The following is a 24,168-nucleotide window of genomic DNA, read 5'->3' as shown; positions in this document are numbered from 1 at the left end:
TGTATCATTTGTTTTCAAGGAAATATCGTCACGGTTAGCTTGGTATTCGATTAATGATATAGAACGAAAACAATTTAGATCGATATTAATCTAGGTCTGAACACAGGAAACAGGTAGTGGTAGTAGTGAGAAATGTTAAGGGGGTGTCTGACGTGCGAGTAAGTACGCGAACTTATGGCTTGACGATCTTAATCGCCTGTGTGTGTGTCAGCAAAGAACCACGAGCCGCGAACCGCGAGCCTGGGGGCATGGTAATCCAGTGTGAGCGATTCTTGTGTGTCACCGACGCGAGCCGAGTAAGTTCGCGAACGTAAAACCCTTTAAGTTCGTACGTCTATCAGTCACTTTAGTCGTTTTTAGTGGAATAAAAAATGTCAATTAGACAAAATCTCTTATCTAATAAACGATTTACATCATAATAAAAATTCAACGTCAAAAATCTTTAGTTAATATCTTCGTAAAATTAAAGTTAAGTAATCGTTTAAAGTATCTGAATGCCGTTAAGACTCGTGTTAATACAAACAAATATTTCCGCTAGATATTCGGTCCCCACTTTCCTCAAACCGGTACAACGCGTTAGCCTTACAAGGCCGGCCGGGACGCGGTACGGTTATCGTCTTCACCCATTCATTTTGTTTGTAGATGATGTTTGAACAACTATCGATATCGATGGAATATTCCAGAAATACTTAATGGCCAAATAATCAAAAAAACTTTAAAAGGTGTAGCTATAATAATATTATGTTGTTTAAATGTTTATCATTGATGGAGGATCACGTTTGGATAAACCGAGCTACTTTAATAGTATCACTCTCTAGAAATTTACTCGCCACTTTGTGGGCGCCAAGAACTTCACGGGAACTGAACATTTTTCTGGGCTTTTCTATACATTTTAGCAAAAACAAAATCAAAACGAATAACTTTAATTTTCAGCTTTCGATGCCCCCGAAACCCTTCGCAATATTTTCAATACGAAGCTGGTAACAGCTTGGTTTCGGGGGCATCGAAAGCTGAAAATTAAAGTTATTCGTTTTATTTTTGTTTGAACCAAGCGGTTCAAGCGTTTATTTAATATATTTTATGTCAGTTAGCAATTTTTTGCACAGTCATTATTCGTAACAAGACAGCAGCCGGTCTCTACATACATTCATACGCCAAACATTCCGATCAAGTGATATGACAGACCGTTTAGTCCACTCACTGAAGCCGTTAAACCGTTTGGCACGACACTGTTACATGAATCTATGCTTGATCGCATGCACATAATATCTAAGCAATGTTAGTAGGTAGTACTTACTTTTATAAATTAACACTCAAAATTCAATGAACAAATATTATAAATGATTTAGATCATTTATATTGACTGATTGTATTATAACTGTATGACGCAAAATGATATACAGACAACAGCCAGTACATTATACCTAAAGGTTTAGATCATTGCATTACAGCCAGTGACGGATTAAGACTATTTGATGCCCTAAGCAATGCATGCCTGTGGGTTTCATGCATTTGTAATATTATGTCAACTAGAATTATTAGTCTTTAAACCTTTACCACCTAAAAACATTAGTTTTTTTCCTAAAAACTTTTTGATGACGTGAGAGTAAGGGAGATCGCAGACGACAGACTTTTTGTGCGATCGAGTCTGCGGCGCCCTTACAGTCGACAAGGGCGCGCCATGCCCCTAAAAACTTTTTGATGACGTGAGAGTAAGGGAGATCGCAGACGACAGACTTTTTGTGCGATCGAGTCTGCGGCGCCCTTACAGTCGACAAGGGCGCGCCATGCCGACTGTATAGGCGCCGCAGACTCGATAGGCGTCGTAGACTCGATCGCACAAAAGTCTGTCGTCTGCGATCTCCCTAAGACGTGATGCCCTAAGGACGGATTTTTTTGAATTTTTTCTGGTGCCCTCTCAGACGTGATGCCCTAAGGACGGATTTTTTTGAATTTTTTCTGGTGCCCTCTCAGACGTGATGCCCTAGGCAATTGCTTAATTAGATTAAGGGTTGATCCGTCACTGATTACAGCAAAAGTCGGTAATATTTTTTCAGAGTTTATCGTGCTCTACCAACATAGCTCAATGTTCTGTCTTCGGTGTGACTTTGCAAATATATTAAAATATTAATTTAATTATTGATGTACATATTTCACTAAGACATGCCATTCACTTGTAGCTAGATCATCTAGATTCTACCTATCCTGGATGAAAACTGTTTTTACATCTCTCTTGTTTGTGAGAGAGCTACAATATTATGTTCGTCGTATTTGATGAAATTAGGACAAAAATATCACATTACTACATTGAAGTATAAAGTAATAAAATGTTACTCAAGCCGAGTTTCGTAATCGAGAATTTTCAAACTTGGTGCTGTTTGCGAAATCATCAAAATTATTGATTGTTAGTCAATATTATGATGTGCCCAGCAAAAACTGTGCAATTGTTAGTAAACACTCATTATGTTGTTGATTATATATTTACTTATTTATATATGTATTCGAAATTTTAATATGGGTCAATTGAAACAGCTTGAAAAAAGATTGTGTTGCTTGATGCTTCTGATATTATGACACGTTATAACATATTAAGACTGTGTTGCTTGATGCTTCTGATATTATGACACGTTATAACATATTAAGACTATCATAATATTATATCCACTCAGCCTCAAACCAAGTGGTGCACTTAGAGAGTATTTAATAACATATTTTTTTTATTTTAAAAAGTATAGGTAAGTAAAAAGATAATTAATTACTTCTTTAGCTATGTCGCGTGGCATGCCTGTTCTTCCTTCATCTTACGAATTTTCGATCACGTCACATGTCTCCATCTGAATTGTAATTTTTTTCCCGTTACAAAAAGCGTACAATACTAAAGATAACACTTTAAAATAAACGAACTACTATACACAAAAATGTAGCACTATAAAATTTTATCTCGGACGATTTAAGCCCAAAAAAACAGCCAAATGCGAGTCGGATTCGCGCAAAGGGTTCCGTACCGTTATAGAGCAGAAATAGGCCAAATATTGTGTTTTTTGTAGGGGAAAAATAAATTAAATAAACTTAAATACTTACTTAAATCTTTATTTTATTTTAATATTATTATTAATTATTGTGGCGGTACCCACAATTCGCCTAACATTCCTACATCGCGCTATCGAACTAACCCAACAATTATTAAATTACACAATATAACTAAGGGCTTACGGGGGCTAAGGGGGACGACTATAGGCTGATATGATGATGATGATGATCAACTAAGGGCTTTGTGAAAATTTCAAGTGCCTACCTGTTGCCATTATTGATTGCAAGCGAAAAAGGCCAAACAATCTCGTTTATTGTATGGGAATTAGGAGCCCTCTTAAATATTAATTTTGTTTTATTTTTAGTATTTGTTGTTATAGCGGCAACAGATATACACAATCTGTGAAAATTAAACTAAAGTTAAAGTTTATATAAGTAAATAAAATAAAATTAAACTTAAAGTTAAACTAGCTATATAGCCGTTTTTGAGATACAGCCTGGAGACAAACAGACAGACGGACAGACGGGCAGACATCTAAATCTCAGTAATATTTTTTACCAGCGTTGGCATTTAAAACATTTCACAGTAGGTCAGCAATTTGTAACCATGTCATCCTGCAGGTTGACCGCGGCTGATCACGTAATGTAGTTCTTGCTTGCGTCATCTCTCAGTGATAACGTTTGTTCTTTAAAAGCCTAAGCGTGCTTTATCTGCTTGTCGCAATCAGTGTTGAGGCTAATGGCGGAGTAATGTCCAGTTAAAAGAAAAATAAAGGCCATCGGGGCACCGGGGTAAAGGGTTTGTTTGTTATAGGAACGTAATAGTTTGTAGTGAAATTGAAACACTAGACAAGCCGTTATCTGTTATGTTATTTTTATATGCAGAAAGCTGTGTCCCGATCCTAATCTCAATATATAAAAATTAATGCCACTTTTCGTTGTAATTTTATAACTCAAGAACGGGCTCACCTATCCAAACCAAATGGCATTTGTTCTATTTAGTAGATGGTTTACGTGAAGTTTGCATAAAATCAGTCGAGCAGTTTTTTATCAAATTTTTAGTAACAAATTAATTAAATAAAAATGGCGGTTCATTTTGTTATGGTGATTTTGCTATGAAACTGAAACTTTTTCGGTGTTTTTTTTTTATGAAAGCAGGGGGCAAACGAGCAAACGGGTCACCTGATGGAAAGCAACTTCCGTCGCCCATGGACACTCGCAGCATCAGAAGAGCTGCAGGTGCGTTGCCGGCCTTTTAAGAGGGAATAGGGTAGGGATGGGAAAGGAAGGGAATAGGGGAGGATAGGGAAGGGAATTGGGCCTCTGGTAAACTCACTCACTCGGCGAAACACAGCGCAAGCGCTGTTTCACGCCGGTTTTCTGAGAGAACGTGGTATTTTTCCGGTCGAGCCGGCCCATTCGTGCCGAAGCATGGCTCTCCCACGTATATTGTTGTCCCACGTTGACAGTACAAGTTCCAATTTAAGATTTTTATTACTTCACTTTAATCTTTATACGTAGGGAAGCACGTGCCAGGCAGCTAGTATTATATCTAACCTAACATAATATAATATACAGTCTCGGCATAAAAAAATGTCACACCAAGTCAAGCGTTGATGATCAGAACTCAAAAGAAGTTTAGCATTTGTTTGATGAGTGATAGTTTGGCATTTGTTTGATGACATACTGATGAAGATTTGAGTAGAATCTGAATCGAAACTGTTTCCTGAACTAAAGTAGCAGAATTTCGTACTTGATAGTTCGGCAACTAAACCATAGATCGCTTTAAATGAACGTGTAAAATTTTGGAAAATACAAAGGTTGTGATTAAAATCAAATGGAAGAAACCAAAATAGAACACAACAATAGCGACCACAAAACATCCGTAACTGTTGAATTGAAATCACTTACCACAACGCGACCCGTATGCTCATTGACACCCAACTGTCGTTAAACTCAACGAAGCTATCATCAACCACAAAAACGAGTTTGTAAGTAATACAAACGAAACTAAACTTTCACAGAACCTACAAAATGTGTGTGAAATTCTGAAGTTTTCTATTTTATTTTCGTATTATTTGCAGTAAATAAGGCTTGGTGAGAACCCTGAGCTCATCAAGCAGTTAATTAAATAATGAACTTAATTTAGTCAATGAATTGTAAGATAGTCAACAAAAACTTAGAGACCATAATATTGACGTAATAATATTAAGTATGTAATTTTTATTTAATTAAAAAAGTAGAGGTCAGTTTAAACCAAATCGAGGCGTAAATAAATTTAAAATGTCATTTATTTATTATTTATGAACTCTATTTGTGGGAGTAAAAAGATTTCATTTGACAACTGTTTAATTGAAAACTACATCAGCTGTTCTATTAAAAACATTATAAGACTAGCGTTGTTTTGCTATAAAAATATTTTCCCTGTTTTCCTCCTTTTCTCTTGAAGTTTTTTCTGAAGTTTTTTTCTATAGACCTTACCGAACCACAGACCTTTCCAACGAATGCAAAACCGTGGAAATAGGTTCCTGTGTTCTGGAGTTATAGCGTCAGGAAGGAAAACCCGACTTATTTGTATATATTAGATAGCACTTTAATATTATATTTTAAAATTATAGTATAGAAACTATTTATTATTCGTAGTATAGAACTGAAAAAAACATATCGATCGTATTAACATATAGATCGAGTACCTATATATCAGCATTTCCGCGTTCCTGGCAATGTCGTGACGGGTCTCACCTCACTTCATAAATTATGTCATGACATATATCACCGATACACTATAGCTTGTTGGCTTAGATCATAGCCTAAGTACCAGTAATTGTCTATTTATAGCGGTTATAAGTTTAAAAATTACGTTAAACTACAACTAATTAATATTTGTATGCAGTATTTATTATATTGTTAAAAAAACAAAGGTTTTGATGTTAACCTAAATCTTAACTAGTAGTACCTACTGACTAGAAAATACTAACATGTTTATAATATTAGCTTTTAGCATATTCGAATACGAGACCTTTAGCTCATTTGAAATATTCAAGCTGCATCGCGCTACATAATATTTTATTTTGTATTTTTTTGCATGACAGTGTGTGTGACTTAATAATTTATGTTAATAATTGGCAGGCAACCCCTACAGCACAAGAATTTCTTAGTGTAGGGGCTGCGCAACTAACAAGATATTCTATACAGTAATAATTTTAACCATTTGGAATGTAGTAGAGGTTTAAATAGACTTGAAGTCTTAAATAGTTGGTTACCTTGCCCGTTTCAATATGAATCTCTCAAATCTGCTCCAGGGATCAGTGCCCACCATTATAGTTTGTAATATCGATTTGTGATATCGCACGAATCCAAATCGATTTCCACGATATAGCATTTTTGATATCACTGCGGTCCAAATATGTTGTAAACCACATCATCTTGAGATCACCGTTAATACTAATCTAAGTCTGCCATCGGTTATGGTTAGATCTGCAATTGCTAGAGCATAACCATGCCATTACATCTTTTGTTTGCTATGAGTGCAAAAGAAAGCATTATTCACACAAAGAAAATGAGCATCACAACTTTCTTGGCTTATAAGTAGGGTTGCCATCACCCAAATTGCCTTGGCCGGTCAGGTACGACAAAATTCCCGGACATTTGCCCGAAATGTGGTTATTACCCCGGACACCTCTTAAAAGTATTTACATTTTACAATTACGTTTTGTCAATTTTTGCTAAAATATCTTTCAGTAACTTAAGTCCTTGAAATCGTACTTTTTGATTAAAGAAGAAACCGTGTGTATGCTTAGCAAGTTTTTATATTTCGTTTGTTGTTGCATGACTAAAAAGTTAGGTTTCTTTCGACAAAAGTGTCCGGATTTCACCCGGACACTTTTAAAAAACCTGGCCGGATGGTCCCCGGACGTCCTTCAAACTAGGACAAATCCAGGGAAACCCGGACAAATGGCAACCCTACTTATAAGCAAAGCTTATGTTAATAGTTTATCTTATGTTAATAGTCTTAAAATAAGTAAGATATTGTTATTTAAAAAATATATTTTAAGTATGTTATTAGTCTATTTCATTTTTTTACACTTCCATAAATTATTTTGTTTATTCATTTCCATCTAAATAAAATAATTTATTTTAAACTTGACCAAATTAATGACACGTATTTATTGCGCGGTAAATAAGGGACATGAAAATTGCTACATAATTCCATCCACACAGAACTTTGTTTACAAAAAGATGAATATGACTTGAACCATAATATTATAATATTATGTAGTAAGCCTAGTAACGCCACTACAAAATATCTCCATATAATTATCACGTCACAATTCTTATGAACGAAACAACAGCGGAAAATTCCTATCACCGAAAAACGCTAACAGATTACTGAGAGCAGATTTTCCTATTATTATTCAAGAAAATTAAATTTCACCTACAAAGATGACGCCCATACGACAACAGATTTCTAACCTTATTACTAAGCAACAGAGTACACAATCATTATCTAATTATACGGATGCTATCGAACGTAATTAAGATCTGATCATAGTTTTTACAGCAATAGGAAGAATATTTGTTATACACTTCCTTCAATCTTTTCTTATCTGAATATGCACATTCCTATAATTTTATACATGGGAACTACTAAACAAGGGAAATAACCTAGCATTGTAAAGAGTACCTAGAATCTAGTTTTCTAAAGTTTCAGATAGAGTCACTTATTCGACACGGATAACTGGTAGTAAAGTAAAACGAAGAATTTTATAGAGAAATACTATTTATTTTATTTATTATATAGATTTTAATGAAGTCAATATTTTTTTTGTATCTTTAGTTTGTTAAATAAAATGAAGCACACTACGTCATTGTCAGTGAACGCGTTGAAATCTTTTGAACAACGCAACGCGTTTTAATGTTTTGATCATAGTATGGCATTATTAGATATTGCTATAATGTGGTCGAGTCAAGATTGTTGCATGACAAATTTTAATGTGATTTTTAAAAAGTGACCAATTAATTGAAATAAATAAAATGTTATTATTTAATTTTAAATGTAAATTGAATAGCACTGGATTTTGCCCGCAAATCGTCCGTTTTACAAGAAGAAATCGTATAATTTTAGCACATTTGCGCATTTATATAACTTCTAAATTATCTAGTTTTTTAAAGTGGTAACAGCTATTATTTGGCACGAAAGGGTCGGCTCTGCCAATTCAAACTGCAGTTATCACTGACAATCAGGTAAACTCTGTTTCTTTTTTGGTTTACAAAAAGTTATCGGGGTAAGTTAACGTATAATCTTTACTATACACACTATAGTCTATACTCTATAGTATCTATAGTCAATCGGAACAGTGAAACTAACCGGGCGTGAAACTCATTTAGTGGCACGCTCTCATGTTTTCTACAACATCTCTACTGTTGCCCGCGACTTTGAGCATCAAAGTTTATGGGTTTCTAAGTTTAGAGAAGGCTGTAAGACAAGTTATAATTTATTTGTGGAATAAATAGTTGTATATAATTTCTTCACTAAAATTTTTGATTGAAAAATAATTTTTAGTCTAGAAAATATAATATCAATATTAGGTGCAAAAGCAATAATTGTATAAGTGTACTATTATATAAAATAAGCAACTCCTTATGTATAAAATCTCTCATGAGATTACCAGCATAAGTAAGTATTGTGTTTGGATTTTGTTAATTGAAATAAACAGATTATTTATTTATTTATTATTATTTTTATTTAACTGTTATAACCTCAAACCGCAGAAGCTATTTTCAAGAAATTTGGCGTGGAGATTGTTTAAACTCCGTGGGATTCTTTTTGTAGGAACTATATCCATATTTGGGATAGTCTTTTTTATTTTTATGAAATAAGGGGGCAAACGATTAAACGGGTCACCTGATGGAAAGCAACTTCCGTCGCCCATGGACACTCGCAGCATCAGAAGAGCTGCATGTGCGTTGCCGGCCTTTTAAGAGGTAATAGGGGAGGGTAGGGAAGGGAAGAGAATAGGGGAGGGTAGGAAAGGGAATAGGGTAAGGGATTGGGTCTCGCACACAGCGCAAGCGCTGTTTCACGCCGGTTTTCTGTGAGAACGTGGTATTTATCCGGTCGAGCCGGCCCATTCGTGCCGAAGCATGACTCTCCCACGTATATATATCATAGCAAAAGTTCGTTCCAAGTGCGACAAACCTGCAATTTCTGCATAAACAAAGTAGGTTACAAGTTTATTACCGTTGTTTTATTTGTATTATAAATTTTAATTATACCACAGATGATGCAACATGAAAAATTGAATATTGAAAGATAATGACAATCTTATGATCAAGGTCGCTGATTGTTATTGCAAAAGGCTTCTTAATTGTGATCATAAATTATGATATTTATTTCTTCGGCACCCGAACCTTGTCTTGCCTGTTATTATTATGTATATAATGTTTTAAATTGTAATTTTCCATCTTTTTAGTAAAAGATGGCCCCGTGCGAGTTTCTTACGCTGGTTCTTCTCGCCGGGTTAGTTCCCGAACCGGTGGTAGGCACCTTAGTATCGACGTTCGGAAAAGTTTTTGTAAAAAAATTACTCTAAATAAAAATATTTTGATTCTGATTTTATGCGTCCAATTACAAGTGCATTCGGTGGCAGAGACTGTTGGTAAGACTGTCAGGTTATGTAAGATAAATCAATAGCAGATAACGGACCTACGTAACTTGGTCGGATTATAATATCATGACAGACAGCTGACACTGGAAACAGTCATGGCTTATTTTCATTTGATTGTACATTTTTCAAGGATAAACAGTATCCTCTTTCAAAAAATTTTATCAAAATCGGCTCTGTAGCTTCGTTGTTTGATATGAAACAAACTGTTCTTCTTTATAAAAAGTTATTGCTGTGACATTTATGTAGATATTTGTAACATAATACAAACTTTTATACGTGGGAGAGCCATGCTTCGGCACGAATGGGCCGGCTCGACCGGATAAATACCACGTTCTCACTACCACGTATTCCCTTCCCTACCCTCAACTATTCCCTTCCCTTCCCTTCCCTACCCTCCCCTATTACCCTATTCCCTCTTAAAAGGCCGGCAACGCACTTGCAGCTCTTCTGATGCTGCGAGTGTCCATGGGCGACGGAAGTTGCTTTCCATCAGGTGACCCGTTTGCTCGTTTGCCCCCTTATTTCATAAAAAAAAAAAAAAAAAAAAACTTATTCAAACCAGTAGTAGTAAGTCAGAATGTTGTAAACAAAATGCAAATGAATACAAGACACATAAGATTATTATGTTATGGAACGGTCTGAAAATATCAATTAAATATATAATTAGGAAGTAAAAGTTAAGTGCTAACGTAATGCACTGCTTAACTGTTCATTATGTTTAGCCTTGTTTAGTATAACAAATAATAATAATAGAGACAAGAGTTTTAAATAGAAGAGTTGTTTGTTTCCTTCAAAACCTACTGGAAACATTTAGCATAAAGCTTATAAAAAGTGGCTGTGACATACGGATGGACAGACAGACAGACAGACAGACAGACATGACGAATCTATAAGGGTTCCGTTTTTTTTCCATTTGGCTGCGGAACCCTAAAAAAGCTATTCATGATGCTTCATGTCGTATGTTTTGTAACTTGACTACGATGGAAAAACTTAATTTATCTAAAGTTGAAAAAAAATTGGCAGTTGATCTATCCTGAATAATAATAAGGCTAATAGGTGATTGATAATAATGAAACTTAAGAGATCCACCTTTTTTTAAAGACCTTATATAGATAAAAACAATATATTGTCGTCTCCTGAATACAGGTGTATATTATAGGAATTATTATTAGCAATGGGGTCAAAGTTTAGCGATGCGTAAACACTCATTTCTAAGGAAACGTCACGAATAAACCTAAGTAAATGTTGAATTATTAATAAAACATATTCTTAGTAACACTTGTGTAGAAACAGGATCTCCTTTTTAAGTAGAGCCAGACATGTCTGCATGTTTAAATATATTTATAATAAAATATGTATACTGACATTTTTTTTCTAGACAGATACGGTGTTTGTTCATACATTTCAACTGTCCTGCTCTAATTTTATGAAAAATATAGCCATCTCACTCACACTTACGAAAAGCTCAAAAGCTTGGCCAACTAGATGTATGACGTCATCCGCGACCAACTCGATTATTTATGAAAATCCTAGAAGGAAACAAAAGAACGCGTGGAACACGAATGGAACACGTTACACGTTACACGCTTTAGCGTGAAGTCAGCTATGGCTAGCAAGACTAAAGAGAAACAGATATTGTGGAGTATAGTATTTCTCATATTGTCATACAGAACCATTTGATAAAGTATATAATTCACGAAATAGTAAGATATAAAGGCAGACACACTTTTGCATTGGTATTATTAGAATGAAACATGGTCTCTTACATATCGTGTCATACAAAACCATTCGACAGCATTAGCATGTCATTCACGGAACTGACTGCAGCCTTGACTTATAGATCGCATGCGTCCACTTTCATTTATTCGGAATAAAAATTTAATTATCATACTATTAGCATGAGACGCCTCACTGGCTCTGAGCTTCATTCCTGTCGCACGCCAGGCGATAACCAGCACTAACGTTAATGATGATATCGCATTACAAAAGACAATTTTACTATCTTTTTAGCAAGCACATAATATGCATGTATTTTAATGGCAAAAATATCTTCACACTAGTAATAAAGCAAATATTGATTGATAAACGTATAAGGCAAATAAACTTAAAAGCTTACGCACTATGTGTTCCTCTTTCAAAATAGTCATCCACAAAAAAGTAGTAGGTATTCACAATTCCATCCCCTAGGCCTAGGGGGTTAAATAGGGGATCGACTACTACCTATTTTTGATCGAATCTTATTATTAAATTATTTGAGTGATTTCTTAGAAATTCATAAAACTTTAAACGTGTTTCCTATTTTTGGACTAGGAAATTTCAGGTCATAAGGCAGTTAGTATAAAGTGCTTGCATAGGAGCTAGTACATAAGAATATGAAACAATCTCTGAAACAATGACCAATATCTCAACAGAAGCACTATAATTGGCACCGCTATTGTTCGAACGACACTATGAAAGCTATTCTTGACTGTGTATTCACGATTGTATTAGACAAGGTACTAATCATACAATGTCACCTTGCTGCTACTGTTTTGATCTCAGTTTAAAATTGGTTGTTGACAGCAGCTATTGGTAAACTATTGTTTTCAACTGGAACCAAATTTGAAACTTTTCTAATGAGATACAAAGTCGTGCAAAGTCGAAATAAATATTATGGAAGTATTAACTGACGAAATCAGATCAAAATATTCATTTAAAATCAAAAAGTAATTAATGTGATGTTTTGTAGTAATTTACTTTCGAGTTCTCCGGTCTACGAGCTTTAAAGCCGGTACTTATAATGAGAGCTTACAGATTTACTCCTCCGCCTCCGTGGTCTAGCGGTATAGAGCGCGGCTCTTGACTCGGAGGTCGTGGGTTGGTGGTGGAAATATGTTATTTCCAAGTTTGGTTAGGACAATGCAGGCTGATCACCTGATTGTCTGACAAGTAAGATGATCCATGCGTCGCATGGGCATGTAAAGAGTCGGTCCTGCGCTTGATCTCTCGCCAGTCGTGTCGGTCTTCCGTCCCACTGGGTTATGAGAGTAATGGAATAGAGAGTGCTCTTGTGTACTGCGCACACACTTGGGCACTATAAAATTACTCCTATGTAGCTGGCCTGGTTTCAATGAAATCGACCATCGTCACCGAAAACGGTGTGGGAGCTATTATTATCACAGATTTATAAGCAGCTTTAAAACTAAAAAAACTTTCTGAATTTAAAAATCAGGGATTTCCGCCGCACATTTTGTTCTAGGTTAAACATTAACATTAAGTAGAATTAATTAAATTTGTTCAACGCTTCTGTAAATAATAAATATCTGACAGCTCAGGTAGGTTAAAAAATAAATGAAGAAATTACCTTGGTAGCGGTCTGGATCTGAAGGAATGTAGCGATGCCGGCACGCACGCGATTTTTAACACCGCGAATGGTTCCCTTTGAACTTTTAATCGTAGACTGCGCGTCCTCGCACTTGAAATCTTTCACTCCGGCGAAATACTCTATATCGGAGACGGTCGCACTTTTATCACAATTATCACTTTTCACCGGCACATTGTCAAATTGTTTCTCGTTCAAGTGGAAATCATAAAATTTATCCGTATCGAAGTAATGACTACTGTAGCAAATTTCTTCTTTCATCTTTTCCAGCTGCTGTCTCTCCTCGTAGGTGCTTTCCCTTATTATCGGTGATTTACACGCGGGCGGCGGCGATAAGTTTGCGTTGTTTTTATTCACTTCCTTGTTCAACTGCGAGACCAGAAGGAAGGACGTTAATTGTGAACTTTCTTTAGAAATATCTGGGGTCAACGCGTTATTTTCGTTTATTTCCTCGACCGCATCGACCGTGTCCACACTTTCGTTTTCGGTAGCAGTGAGTTTTGCCGAGCGATCTCGTATGTCTTGCAGGAGACCTTGCGGTAGAAAGCTGCCGTCTTTATTGTTCACTTTGATCGCGGCTCGGGGCGGAGGCTCGGAAGACTGTTTCGTTTCTTTTTTGCTTGCATCGTCGCTGGGACTTTCCTCGGCGTGCACGCTTCCATTTAACTCGCTACTATTTAACGAGTCGCACGATATGTTCGAGTCGTTATCTTCAAAATCGACCTCGCCGTGATTTTTTGCCGAACTAATTACCGTGACGGAGACGGCTTTCTTCGTTGAACTCGATTTGGACGTCTTCTTTTTGGGGAGTGGCGGAGGCGTACCGTCGAGGTCGCTGCACGTGCCCGAGTCCAGGGTGTCGCTTGGGGAGCACTGGCCGCTGGACATCATCAGATTAGAAATCGGACTCGTGTACGAGTTGCAGTAGATGAACGGTGGCTTGTCCATTTTGGATAGCTGCTCGCCATCTATAATTTTCGGTCGACTCTCTTCAACGTTTAGTGTGATCAGGCTTTTCTTGCTAGTCTCATATTTGATAGGCTCGAAGTCCACCTCGCTCTTCAGGTGGACGCTAGAAATCTTCGGCGCCCGCGACTTGTCGGCGTCGGTGTTGATCCTGATCGTGACCACGTGGGGACCGTTGTTGGCGAGTGCGTCTACGCTAGACGTGTTCACGGGTCGCTCTGGTTGGGTCGCCGCTACGAATACCGTTGCAGATGGCGATTTCGAATTAAGGACAAGAGAGTGCATCGAACTTAGAGAGTCCATGTCGGACTGGTTATCGAATCCGTTCACCCGCTGAGAGTCATCGCTAGTTATCTGCGTAAAAGTTGTAGATCCAGTTCTCTGACTTTTGGGGGTCAGAGAGATGTACTCGAGATTGGCACGCGTCGTCACCTCCTCCATCGTGATCAGTCTATTGGCATAATTATTTCATTCCGGTCGATATTCAAGTGCGGCTCGTACTTTAGATCGTCGGGGACGTATAAGGCATAATGCTTCCGGTAACCGATCGTGTGTAGGTCAACAATCCGCACGGGCGACCTCTTTACGTCACTCAGTTTACCTGGAAACGAAATAACAATAAATTAATGACACGCCTAATAAATTTTATTTTCAAGCGTTACTTTTATTTTTCAAAATTAGAAAGTGTGAAATGAAATATGACGCTATAAAAACAAAGCAAAACTCTGCAACGAATCCTACTAATATTATAAAGGCGAAAGTTTGTTTGGATGTATGGATGTATAGATGTATGGATGTGTGGATGTGTGGTTGTATGGATGTTTGTTACTCTTTCACGCAAACTACTGAACGGATTTTAATAAAACTTTACAATAATATAGCTTATATATCAGAATAACACATAGGCTACAATTTTAACCGACTTTCAAAATGGGGGAGGTGTTATGTTCGTTTTGTTATGTTAAACGATTACTCCGTCGTTTGTTAACCGATTTTCAACATTTTGTAGGGTATCATCCCAATTTGGTATTAAGTATATTCACAAGTGATCTGATGAAGGATCCATAAGTAATCGAGGGAACTCCTCAAAATTTATGGGGAAACATGTGGTGACTTCGGTTTCGTGAGAAGTATTCTAAGCATATGCTACCAACAAGTAAGATTTTGCACCGAGATATACCTGGTATACCGTGGTTCGGAAGGTGCTGAGAGAATTCCTGATTCTTTATAGATACAAGTTTGGGAGTTTCGGCGTTGTTTTAAGAACAGAAAGCATATGCTACTATGCAAATTACATTCTTCATCATCATCATCATCATCATCACTACCATATTATACCATTTCATAGTCTTTTAGATCGAGACTCGAGTTTGTCAAGCGATAATTAAAAAAAATCTATATCTACCTAATATTATAAACCTGAAGAGTATGTTTGCTTGAACGCGTCAATCTCAGAAACTACAGGTCCGATTTAAAAACTTATCTCAGTGTTAGATAGATCATTTATCGAGTAAGACTCATCATTTATCGAGAAGGTTATATTATATTATTACTCTAAGACTAATACGACAGAAGAAACTCAGGAAAATGTGGGAAAAACGGGGGAAATATTTTTTATGGGAAAATGTACCTACGGATTCTGTAAAATTTCTAATTTACGCGGGCGAAGCCGCGCGGGACTTCTAGTTATATTATATTATCACGCAAAGACTAATACGACCGAAGAAACTCAGGAAAATATGGTAAAAATGGGGAAAATATTAGAAAGGGTTTATCTCACGAACAACTGGAGCAATTTTTATAGCAATATTTGGCACTTTTATAGAGTAGACCACGTGAAAGGAGTATTTATAGCTATTTTTATTCGAAAATGTACGGTTTCTGTGAAATTCCTAATTTACGCGGGCGAAGCCGCGCGGGACATCTAGTATAATATATATTCGTTGCAGAGTTTTACTTTGTTTTTATAGCGTCATCTGCAACGAATATTTATACGTGGGAGAGCCATGCTTCGGCACGAATGGGCCGGCTCGACCGGAGAAATACCACGTTCTCACAGAAAACCGGCGTGAAACAGCGCTTGCGCTGTGTTTCGCCGAGTGAGTGAGTTTACCGGAGGCCCAATTCCCCTCCCTATCCTCCCCTTTTCCCTTCCCTTCCCATCCCTACCCTCCCCTATTATTCTATTCCCTCTTAAAAGGCCGGCAACGCACCTGCATCTCTTCTGATGCTGCGAGTGTCCATGGGCGACGGAAGTTGCTTACCATCAGGTGACCCGTTTGCTCGTTTGCCCCCATATTTCATAAAAAAAATAAAAATTAATAATAATCGTAGTTCTTTATGATCTGCTAGCACACGGATAAGCTAGTTATGCCGGATGAAATATGTTATCCTACGATCTATATCTAAAGTAATCAATACCTGCAATTAGATACAAAGGCAAATCGAATGTCTATCGACGGCTAATCTCCAACTTACGAAATGATTGCAGCAGTATTTTGCCTTATTAAATTATCGGTGTTATAACGAACGAATCTAAAAGTATTTTCATGGATGTAACTATTGACACTACTATTTTGTAACCGATTGCGTGAGCGCGGCGGCTTGAGAAAATTGTTTGCCGACGCTCGAGAGCCTACAGGAAATATTTTTTGCGTGTTGAAATCATTTTGACGAATGTCGTCTTAATGGTAAATGATACAGCCGTAACCGTATCAAATTAACGATAAAATTAAGTAATGGTAATTAAAAATCTCGTTACTGTCTATAACAAATGTTTTAAAGATTTTTTCAAAATATTTTCTGCACAACGAAGCACAATATTAATTGTTATTCTTGGTCAGTTATATTTTTTCTTTTATTGTTAGGTTGAATTTAAGGCTCATTGTAATATTTGTAAACAGCTTAAGCTCAAAGTAGAGATTTTAAAATATATTATAGTAGTCACGAATTTTATTTTTCTATTCCCAAGGAAATCCAAATAATACACAACAAAGTGTCATTAGTATTAATGTCTACGTTTTCGTAACAACAGGTGCACCATCACTTCAAATTTCTATGAAATTGATACTTATGTCACTTTTCACTTGGTCGTTAAATAGAATTATACGTTGTTTACGTTCGTTACAACGTATTGCTAAATCAAATTGAGTGCAGACATGATTTCTCGAAGTTCTCAGAAATTATTCGTCACGAGAAATTGACAGTTATTAAGGAAAAAGTAAACGGGTTCATTTAAATTTTGAATGGCTATGAGTCTATATTGCAGGGGTGGCCCCAAACTTTATTAGGCCTTAAATCTACTGTTTACTTACGAAACCCTGTGCGATCTACCAAGTTCATACTTCTCGAAATCTTAATAGAAACAGCATAGTTTAGCTTATTGGTCTGGTAGTCTGGTCTAATTATTTATATTTTTCGCCTGGCCACGATCGACTGGACTAACAGTCGCGATCGACCGGTTGGCCACCCCTGCTATACTTATTGTATACCTTAACAAGTATATAAAGTACCAAAGTTGTCTGTATAATATATTTAAATAGAAATAAATTATAACAATTGCATGTCACATGTTACAAGATCCACAGAATAAATAATATTAAAATACTATGGTTTCTCGCGAAGTGAAACGTCAAGCTACTATCGAAATGCAACCAACGATTTTGGTATCGATTTCGTCGGTCAATGACAGCTTATTATGTTATCAAATAATAACTTCCACGGAAGGTTTTAAGGCTTCTTTAAAGTCACTGTAAATTGAATTTTAAATGCTGCGATTAATGTTCACATTTCAATGTACTGTGTATTGTTTATAGGCTGTTTGTTTATAAGCACAGTTGACAATTGCTGTACTTAACTTTCACTGGGCGGCAGGTATTGGACGAATGTATGTACTTGGTATGACTTCCATGGCTTTCATTATGAAGACATTGATATTGTGAGGAATCTCTTCCATAATTCCAATAATACAATAATTACACTCAAGATTTTGTTTCGATTGCTCAATAATAATGTGTGAACAAAAGAAGTTTGATGCACAATTTTTATTGAATTTCACATATTATTTAAAGTTTCCATATTTTTTATTACACTAAAAACAATCATTAATGGGTTTCAAGAATCACTTGCTTACCCGGTAAAGGCTGTTGCCATAGTAAAAGGAGGGGAAGTAAGTTATCTTCATACAAAGGCACCGCGCGCGGCTTGTATGTGTGCGCCATAGTATCAATGCGTCGCCACGTACGGCACACAACAAAATCTCGGCCAGTTTTACTAGGCTGGTACCGCCGAGATTTTGTTGTGTGCCGTACGTGGCGTACGCATTGATACTATGGCGCACACACACAAGCCGCGCGCGGTGCCTTTGTATGAAGATAACTTACTTCCCCTCCTTTTACTATGCTGTTGCTATTTCATGTATGAAAAGTTTGTCAGATCTACCCGATAAGTACACAAAAATCAGTGCAGCCGTTTCAAAGGGGATTGGCAACAAACACCAAGGGAGGAGAATTTGTCATATTATGTGAAATTAAATAACAATTTTTTTTTACAAATATGAAAAAGTCTGGATCATTCTAGAAACACTCATTGTAGGTACAAGTAGAGACAAAAATTGACATTTGCGTCTTGAAAACCAAGTCGTAGTACCTTGACATATGAGTAATGCCTGTAAGTTGTAACTAGTCGTTTTGGTAGTAAAATTAAAATAAAAGTCATTCCAACGAGTCATATTAATGTACCTACCTATACTTTTTGAGTTATTTCTTAAGGTTATCGCTATGATTTTTTCTTTTTAACCCCTTTTGCCTAAGTTTTTTGCAGACAAATAGCAATTTCTAGGTTTAATATTTGATTGATAAAAATAAAATATAAAGTTTACGGCTTAAGTAGGTACGTAATTCGCAATATTTACATTAGATGTAAAATCCCAGGATATTTATCAGAAGAAAGTAGAACACGTCACCTAGATTTGAAGAGATATCGCTTGTTTCGAAACATCGGCAAGATAAGATTCGATAACATTTTTACTTCACTTCTGTGATCGGTACTTCTTAATTTTTTTTTAAATACCGTCATGTACAATTTTAATAATAAAGCAATAATCCATATCATTACTTATGTTATAAAACTAAACTATGAAGTTATTCTAAGTCCAAATAATACGAGTAGTAATTCTTATTATGAAAAATGATGTTTCAATGAATGAATGTTTGCGCAATAAGGTGGCGAGAAACATCTAGTAAAATATCAAAAAAAAAACGACGTGTTTATAATAAATATTTACCTTATAACCTTGAAAAGGATTTAAAGCTGTTTAATCTTTAAAGGGACTCTGCTGTACTTTGTAACTATATCTTGACATCGTACATGTAAATAGTTTGATCACAATCGTATGGCATTTGCAATTGATTGTTACTCATTCCTAACATTTAAATCGTGTTGAAAGTCACGCGTCAAGGCCGTTAATTCATTAAAAATACGCCTGCGCATCCTATCCTAACTCAGTTGTTCCTCTGAGGTCGACATCATTTGCGCCTGCGCATCCTCTCCTAACTCAGTTGTTCCTCTGAGGTCGACATCACTTGCGCCTGCGCATCCTATCCTAACTCAGTTGTTCCTCTGAGGTCGACATCACTTTATTGATTGAAGAGTCAGGACAATGGCGTGGACCGTGGTGCTAACAACTCCATAATATTATGACCAAAATATTTATTTCAGTACAAAGTTAGTTTTTGATGCAAGTGTAAACTCTTGCTTAATAAATACTTAATAAATAAAATTCGCAATTTAATTATTTGTTCTGTCAACGTTTATTATAAAAACCAAGCTAGCCATAAGAACTATAAAAATTAGAACAAGGACCAGCGATTATTCTCGAGTAGGTATGATCGGCATTCGAAACTCGCATAATTAAAGTCGACGTAAACGATACATGATCACCTTCAGATCACGAACTTTCCAAGCCCGAACTAATTTTCTATTAAGGGGGCGACTAACCCTAAAGTGTCGATTTTATAATTCATTTTTATAGTTGAAAATAAGCTCCGAATTGTTTCATTTTCTAAAATTAGATACTACATTATATTTCCGAGAATTCGATCTGAGCGAAAACACTATATCTTAAAATTTTCTCGATAGAAAAAAATCACAAAGATGCATCTAATTTTCACGAATTTTTCATTTATTGCAATAACCGTGCATTGAACTAAGTTAATATTTTAAAACATTGTATAAAATTCTATCATTGAGAGATTGACCTAGCGGATTTTTAAAATGTTGTATAGCTATCGAGTTATTGCGGAAAAACTAATTTGGCGATGAATCCGCGTCGTTCTTTTTCACCTGGCATATGAAAGACGGGCGTGAGTGTGAAGAGAGAAGGACGATGTTTGATTTTTGGGGTTAGTCGCCCTCTTAAGATTAATTCAAGTTCCAACGGATGGGCCAACCAGTTGCCTTATGCGCGTAAGTTTCTATTCGATTAGTTTTTATTTCTATATACTGCTATAAAAAGCCTTGTCTTGCTTTTTATGAAGTACGTTTCTGTTTCAGAATCAAAACATATTATCTTTGAAACATAATTAATAAATGATGATTTTCTTCAAACCAGACGAATGTAATCGAGGCTTAAGTGTCAATGAAAAAATATAGTCGCGGTGTATAAAAATAAATATGTAATCATAATAAAAACGTATTGAATATAATGAAATGCATACCAACACGCAAAGCGACAAATCTCAATGAAATAAGCAAATTACCTGCTGTCCCACAAGCGGGCGACCTTCTTAAAGCCTTCTAGAATTTTCGTGGGCGTAATAATAAAATAATTATAGCTGTGTGACAAGAAATAGTTCCATTAATTAGAATATTTTAATCAATATAATGTTACACTTTACCAGTTGCTCTGGTGTATTTTATGTAAACTTTTAGTTTTAAATTTTAACTTTATACTACTAGTTATGATAATAATTTTAGTTGATAGGTTTATCTTCAGCAAAACGAATAATTGTAGGTCTTACAAAATTTTTATTTTTCATACTTATAATTAACCGTACAAAATTATTTAGGGCCTGTTTCACCACTTCCTGATAAGAACCGGATAGGCTATCCACAACTTAACTTGACAGATAGAGTATGGAGAATCTGTCACAATGTTGTGGATAGCCTATCCGGCACTTTATCAGGAAGTGGTGAAACATGCCCTTAGTAATCCCGCATGAAATGTTGAATTGTTATTTTGTCCTATTTTTAGGGTTCCGTAGCCAAATGGCAAAAAACGGAACCCTTATAGATTCGTCATGTCTGTCTGTCTGTCTGTCTGTCTATCTGTCTGTCTGTCTGTCTGTCCGTCCGTATGTCACAGCTACTTTTCTCCAAAACTATAAGAGCTATACTATTGACACTTGGTAAGTAGATGCAGTCTGTGAACCGCATTAATTTTGATATAAAAATGGAAAAATTATAAAACTGAAACAAAAAAAAAAATTCATCTAACCTATGCATGTGGGGTATCTATGGATAGGTCTTCAAAAATCATATTGAGGTTTCTTATATAATTTTTTTCTAACCTGAATAGTTTGCGAGAGAGACTTCCAAAGTGGTAAAATGTGTGTCGCCCCCCCTCTAACTTCTAAAGTAGGGGAATGATAAGTCTAAAAAAAATATATGATGTAAATTACTATAAAAACTACCAACGAAAATTGGTTTGAACGAGATCTAGCAAGTAGTTTTTTTTTATACGTCATAAATGGTAAACCTTAAACCGACAAAAAAATTTTTTTTCATCTAACCTATGCGTGTGGGGTATCTATGGATAGGTCTTGAAAATTCATATTGAAGTTTCTAAAATATTTTTTTTCTAACCTGAATAGTTTGCGAAAGAGGGGCATGATAAGTCTAAAAAATATATATGATATATATTACTATAAAAACTACCAACGAAAATTAGTTTGAACGAGATCTAACAAGTAGTTTTTTTTTATACGTCTTAAATGGTAAACCTTAAATTAACTTTCATTATATCAACTGAGATATAAAAATAAATCAAAAACCTTTTAATTTCATAAAAATAAACCTTATTGCTGCTGCGGAACCCTTCATGGGCGAGTCCAACTCGCACTTGGCCGGTTTTTATATATTTCCCGAATCTCGTAAAAATACCGTCTCTATAAAAATACGTCAAATTACATTAATTCTGCAACAAAATTGTTTATTCCCAATACCGGCACTAAACAAGATCGCGTGTTTGTCGGCAATAATTTGATTCTGTGTCAAGTGATTTAAGGAAAGCGACGAATAGTATCAATTTAACAGCCATTACCCCTGTTACAGTCGCGGTATCTGTTACACTTCCCTGCTGTTATTGCATCATGGACTGGGCGGAGTTCCTAAAAAGTGCCGCGGAAGTTTTGTGATTACCATTATTACTTGTCTAAGATAGTCTCTTTTTGTTTCTAAATATCCTATATCACCTTATAAACAACTATAATACATAATATTTATAATTTTATAAAACATACAAAGACAATATGTCTGAATGTAAATGATCCAAGAACTGGGCGATTTTTGGCAATCAAAACGATACGCCCTTCCCTGGGATTAAATGTACATCTTTACCAATTTCCAAACTATAATTTACTGTTTAAAAATAAATTGATACACAAACTTTTGCCAGATGAAATTTAGATTTATCAGATAGGTACATTGGTTTCCTTATCGCCGTAGGAATGTTTATATAAATATATCCAAGTTTATTTGCAGGATACACTTGAAATGTATGCCAGGTGTACCGTTGCCGATCGCATTTAGAATTACTACGGAACCAGTTCGTACTTTTTATGGAACAATTTTTTACGCGCTATGGCATAAAGATGTGCTCTTGTAAACGCATTATCCTTCGCATGATCTGAACCTGTCATTAGGTGCACATAATATGTAATTATCAATTGCTTCAGTAGACAAAGAATATTATATTAATAACCAATTTTTATTATGTATTTTAATGACTTTTGTTTATTACTGAATCACAGACTAATAAATAAACAAACCGACTTTAAGGCGTTGGAATAGAAATGTTATTATTGTTAATTTGCTTTACATGCAAATTTTACTTAATTAAGCACCATCGAATTCGAATTTCACCAATCTCATACATTCATCAAAGAAAATTAATTGATTCGACCGTGACCGTTTATGCTTTTATGGATCATAATTTAGAAATCTCTAATCGTAAAGAGTCAATCGGAGTCAATTATTAAATCGATTTTTACAAATCAAACTTGAAAGTGTAGGTCCATTGACAAGGTTCTTAAAATGGCCGTCACGTACGGCTTTCATCGTTGTTGACCGACTTGTTGTTATGTTGTTTTTGCTTACACTTGAATGGAAGATAAAAACGCCCGTCAGTTTGTTACAAATATAAATTTCTATTTCCTCTCTATACCAATCAATGTTATATTTCCTAAAATAGATATACTATTTTCAAAAATATTTTAAGTGGACGCCTTGATCGGCGCGTATGAAGCTTTTTATAATATCGGTTTGTTCTCATGCAACTTAAAAACACTTCCCAACTCAATCTCTCATTGAGTTCAAAGAAAATTCTACCTTTGCTAACATCGAGCAAGGTTCAAAGTTGCATGTCGTCGATAAACTACCTGCATAATACATATAAGCACCTTTCCCAGGTCCGTATGATCAACGATTCAAACCATTATTGTTCCCGCTTTTTGTCTAGCATGGTCAACGTTCGGTGCTTCCTTGTATTTGAATTGTGATGATGCAAAATTGGATTTTATTTCCAAGCCGATAACATTTAATTTAGATTGACAGGTGAAATTTGAAAAGCACCTATCCTTAACTAAGTATGCCATGCGCAGGTTGCGTTTCCGGTCTATTGCTCACGGCTACTTTTCAATAAATCAAGCGATCAACCAGCGCTTTTAAATTTGTACAGTCATAGCTGGGTTTCATTTATATTACTTACGTTGAGGATTTACTAGTACATTTCTTAAAGTTATCTATGAGAATTTTACATTTGTTAGTAGTACTAGTCAACTGGTAACAAAATCGTTGGATCCGTTACGGTAAATATATTATAATATCAATATAAGTACTTAGTTCCTAAAATATTACGATCCTCAA

General features: G+C 35.7%; 1 protein-coding gene across 1 annotated transcript in view; it reads right to left on the bottom strand.

The window, feature by feature from the left end:
• The window catches only part of LOC121725858 (glutaredoxin domain-containing cysteine-rich protein CG31559-like), a 72,839-nt gene that overhangs the window by 29,287 nt on the left and 19,384 nt on the right, over positions 1 to 24,168 (bottom strand). The window contains exon 2 of the mRNA XM_042112997.1: positions 13,042 to 14,626. Coding sequence (XP_041968931.1) covers positions 13,042 to 14,466 — 1,425 coding nt within the window. The 5' untranslated portion in view covers positions 14,467 to 14,626. The remainder of the gene's footprint in view (positions 1 to 13,041; positions 14,627 to 24,168) is intronic.

Source organism: Aricia agestis, chromosome 4 (assembly GCF_905147365.1).
Source record: "Aricia agestis chromosome 4, ilAriAges1.1, whole genome shotgun sequence".
NCBI classification, from domain to species: Eukaryota; Metazoa; Arthropoda; class Insecta; order Lepidoptera; family Lycaenidae; genus Aricia; species Aricia agestis.
The sequence above is the reverse complement of the archived record's forward strand: the minus strand, read 5'-3'. Positions and strand labels throughout refer to the sequence as shown.